We start from the raw sequence: 4,437 nt of genomic DNA on the forward strand, positions 1-4,437 counted from the left end.
AACGTGTCTGTTACAAAACACAGTTTTCTTTGGACGACCTGTGATTTCATTGTAATGTGGTAAAGTTTGAAACGCCAAGCAGAGTTCAGTGAACATGATTTTTAGTGTGCGTGTTAATAATGGAGACAGTTTGTGGTTAAAATGTTTTGATATTGGCCCTTAAAGTCATAGTTCTGATCTTTTAAAATGGAGTTCTGTGGGAAAGGTTATGAACAATCTGAAGCTGTTGCACATAGCTCGTTGAACAGCTTCAGTTTGAGGAAACAGAGATCTATTCTGACCATATTGAGAATATGACAGCTTGTCTAAACACAATCAGAGGCAAAGTAGATTGTCACCATCATAAAATAGACTGAATTTATTTAAAAAATCATATTTGTTCATGCAAATACTGTTTTGCAAACCTATACATCTTCATCAGTTTTGCATTGCAGTGATTCAAACTAAATTATTGTGAAATTCCTGCAGGAATTGACCCATCACTATGGATTTCTATGTAAATAAGAATAGTAAGCAATATAAAGTCTTAAAACCTAACAGTAGCATGAGCCACTATATATTTTTGTCTGATTGAGGATGGCAGCAATTAACATTGGTCTTGTTCCCACCTGGACTACATCAGCTCATCATTCTGGTCAGAATTAAACTCTGTTTCTCCAAAATTAGTCACTCTCCTATCTACAACAGGTACGGTTTTAAATGTTCACAACCTCTTCATGGAACTCCTTTAAAAACAATCTAAACTCTTCAATGGGTGTTATTTAATCTATCCGCCACAGATGCATTCACGACATGTGAACTAGGCCAGTTCCTGTGTGGGAACGGTAAATGCATCACCCAGAGATGGGTGTGTGACGGTATGGACGACTGTAGAGACGGTACTGATGAGCTTCCTGCTACCTGCTGTGAGTATCATGTAATAAGCTGGATTTGTTATGTTCTTAATGTGTGGAAATCTCATATCCTATATGGTTAACAATAAAATTAAGTTTTCAATATTTTCCGTGTAATATTTCCACTCTAGTGGTCAAAACGTGCGCACCAACAGAGTTCAGCTGCGCAGACCGCCTCAACAACTGTGTACCGAGCACCTGGCGTTGCGATGGAAATGCTGACTGTGAGAATGGAGCTGATGAGGAGAACTGTGGTAAGCGTGTCGTGTTCGGTTTCTGTCAGATTGGACATTTATCTTTTCTGCTTGGTTAGTTTTTAGTTGCTTTAACAGGCCTGTCTTAAATCTCCTCTTGCAGCTCCCAAGCAGTGTACAGACTCAGAGTTTCTCTGCAAGACCGGCCAGTGCATTTCCTCGTCCTTTGTGTGCGACAGCGAGGACGACTGTGACGACGGCAGTGACGAGGCTTCCTGCCCAGCCGTCACCTGCAGCTCTTGGTCTTTCCAGTGCAAAAACACCGTTTGCGTTCCTCAATCGTGGGCCTGCGATGGTGACCCCGACTGCCACGACGGCTCGGACGAGTGGCCGGAGAACGAGAACTGCAACGGGAACACCCGTACCCAAACCTCTCATCCTCGCCAGTGCTCCTCCCTGGAGTTCCACTGTGCTAGTGGGGAGTGCATCCACGGCAGCTGGAAGTGTGATGGAGAGACTGACTGCCTCGATCAATCAGACGAAGCTGGCTGTAGTAAGTGAGACTTTAAGTAATTCCTGACCTTTAACGCATAAGTTGCGTCTTATATTTTGTCCTCACTGTTTCCGTATAGCTCCTTTCACCTGCCGTCCCGATGAGTTTCGATGCGGGGATGGCACGTGCATCCACGGCAGCCGCCAGTGCAACAGTTTCTACGACTGCAGAGACATGAGTGATGAAATAGGCTGTGCCAATGGTACAAAGTCCCTGCCCTGTCCTTCCTATCTTCCAAATAATCTGCAGAATCTCTCATTTGGGTTTGTGTGTCTTACCTACAGTTAGCCACTGCGACGGTCCGACCAGATTTAAATGTCTCAGCGGGGAGTGTATAAGCATGGAGAGTGTGTGTGACAACAAGCGTGACTGCAGGGATTGGTCAGATGAACCTCTTAAGGAGTGTGGTGAGTGCAGAGGCTCTTCATTCACAGCTGAGAGTTTAATTACTAGTTCATGTGTCTAATTAGGTTCTCACCAGCTCAACGTTGTAATTTTATCTCCATAAAACTGCTTTCTTCTTCTCTTTGCAGACTCCAATGAGTGCATGTACAACAATGGCGGCTGCTCTCATATTTGCAAAGATCTGAAGATCGGCTATGAGTGCTTATGTCCAACTGGTTTTAGCCTCGTGGACAAAAAACGCTGTGAAGGTAAAGCCACACAGGCTCAGTGTTGGACAGTTTCGTTCATCCACTTTATTTTAGGTTTTATGACCTTAACACAGATTAACAAATGATGCCAATAATCTGTTTGCTGTGACGCAAACCCTTCTCTGTGCTTTCAGATAAAAAGGGAACTTGTAATTCGTGTGAGCTCAGCATTATTCTGTTTAATTATTGAGCTTTTTTTTAAAACTCAGATATCGATGAGTGTGCCAACTCGGAAACCTGCAGTCAGATCTGCATCAACCAGATGGGCAGCTACAAATGTGAATGTGAAGAGGGTTACCAAATTGATCCAGCAACCAAAACGTGCAAGGCCATTGGTAAGAGTGATTCTCCCGTGTTTTGCCAACACGTCTTTTTCCTTTACTTTGATATATTACTAATAGAAAAATCCCAAGTAGCCTTAGGAAATGGTTGTTGTCCTTTTCCAGGACAAAATTAAAAAACCCTTACTTTGTTGGGATGTTGAAGTATTTTACTCCATGTAAATTGAATTATTTACACATTTTAGTACATTTTTTAACAGTTCATTAATAACACTTAATATTATTACAAAAAGTGAAATAAAAATGGGGAAACTGATAGCTGCACTAGAATAGAACAGAAATAACCTTTATTGTCCCTCAGTGGGGAAATTGTACCAGAAGCAAAGTGACAGGCAAATCGGAACCTGCAGACTCACACAAAGGTAAAAAACGATAATATATAAAAACAAAGTACAAATAAGAGACTGTACTGCAAAGACGATATGTGCAGGTGTATTTTTACAAGAAAAATTAAATTCAGTTTATTTATATAGCACCAGGTCACAACAGAAGTCATCTCAGGGAACTGAACAGAAACATTCATATACCGGTACATAAGAAGTAAGTTAATAACATTATTAATCTGAGGAGCAGACTGTTTTGAGTTTAACTTCATCACATACGCTCATCTTGAGCAAGTATGAAGGCAACTGGGGAAAGGAAAAACTCCCTCATGAGGAAGAAACCTTTAGCAGAACCAGGCTCAGGACAAGTGGACATCTGCTTTGACCGGCTGGGTTTGGTAGGAACAGATACACAATGGCAGGTCAAGAATCACATGTTAAAATAGAAATAGTATCAAATGAAAACTATTCAGTTTTAACAATTCATTTAAGGAAATGAGATCAATTTGTCCTCTAGTAGTCAAAGCTTAAAAGAGCATGACAAACCAACCCTAACTATAGGATTTATCATAAAGGAAAGTCTTAAAACTGGACAATGTGTCAGCCTCACAGACAGAAACTGGAAGTTGGTTCCACAAGAGAGGAGCCCGAGAACTGAAAGATCTTCCTCCCATTCTGCTTTTGGAAACTCTAGGAACCACTATTAAGCCTGCAGTCTGAGAGTGCAGTGCTCTGTTAGGAAAATATGGAACAATAAGATCTGTAATATAAGATGGAGCTAGGTTGTTCAGGGCTTTGTAGGTTAGAAGTAGGATTTTGAATTATATTCTGGATTTGACAGGGAGCCAATGGAGAGAAGCTAAAACTGGAGAGATATGATCTCTCCCACTAACTCCAGTTAAAACTCTGGCAGCAACATTTTTGATCAACTGAAGACTTTTTAAAGAACTATTTGGACACACAGATAATAAACCATTGCAATAGTCCAGTCTAGACATGACAAATGCATGAACCAGTTTTTATGCATCATTTTTTGATGTTTCTAATTTTAGTGATATTATGCAGGTGGAAGAAGGAGGTTTTAACATTTTTAATGTTGGGGATAAAAGACATGTCCTGATCAAAAATAACACCAAGATTTTTAACATTAGAGCTGGAGGACAGATTAATGCCATCTAAGGAGGGAGAAAGACTGAAAATTTATTTCTAAGGTGCTCAGGTCCAAAAACCAAAACCTCAGTCTTGTCTGAGTCAGAGTCAGAGATTCTTTATTGGCATTCTCACCACATGTGGTACATGTGGCGGAGCAAAATTATGTACACAGGGTCCCAGTTACATCCAACAATAAAATGTATAAGAAAAACAGTAACAACATCTAAGATATGAACTAAGAAAAACATCAACTAAATATACACTAAGCACTCGTAACATAAAACACTGAACATCAGCACAAACATGAACATGAGTCTGTGAGCAGATG

The 4,437-nt window shown here is 40.5% G+C and overlaps 2 protein-coding genes across 2 annotated transcripts in view; both read left to right on the forward strand.

Moving 5' to 3' along the window:
* The window catches only part of LOC119421496 (alpha-2-macroglobulin-like protein 1), a 121,543-nt gene that overhangs the window by 96,945 nt on the left and 20,161 nt on the right, over positions 1–4,437 (forward strand). The window lies entirely within an intron of this gene.
* The window catches only part of ldlra (low density lipoprotein receptor a), a 40,299-nt gene that overhangs the window by 28,715 nt on the left and 7,147 nt on the right, over positions 1–4,437 (forward strand). Inside the window, exons 2-8 of the mRNA XM_037688849.1 lie at positions 780–905; positions 1,025–1,147; positions 1,251–1,640; positions 1,720–1,842; positions 1,925–2,047; positions 2,174–2,293; positions 2,503–2,628. Coding sequence (XP_037544777.1) covers positions 780–905; positions 1,025–1,147; positions 1,251–1,640; positions 1,720–1,842; positions 1,925–2,047; positions 2,174–2,293; positions 2,503–2,628 — 1,131 coding nt within the window. The remainder of the gene's footprint in view (positions 1–779; positions 906–1,024; positions 1,148–1,250; positions 1,641–1,719; positions 1,843–1,924; positions 2,048–2,173; positions 2,294–2,502; positions 2,629–4,437) is intronic.

The sequence above is a fragment of the Nematolebias whitei genome, chromosome 15 (assembly GCF_014905685.2).
Source record: "Nematolebias whitei isolate Nwh7 chromosome 15, NemWhi1, whole genome shotgun sequence".
Lineage (NCBI taxonomy): Eukaryota > Metazoa > Chordata > Actinopteri > Cyprinodontiformes > Rivulidae > Nematolebias > Nematolebias whitei.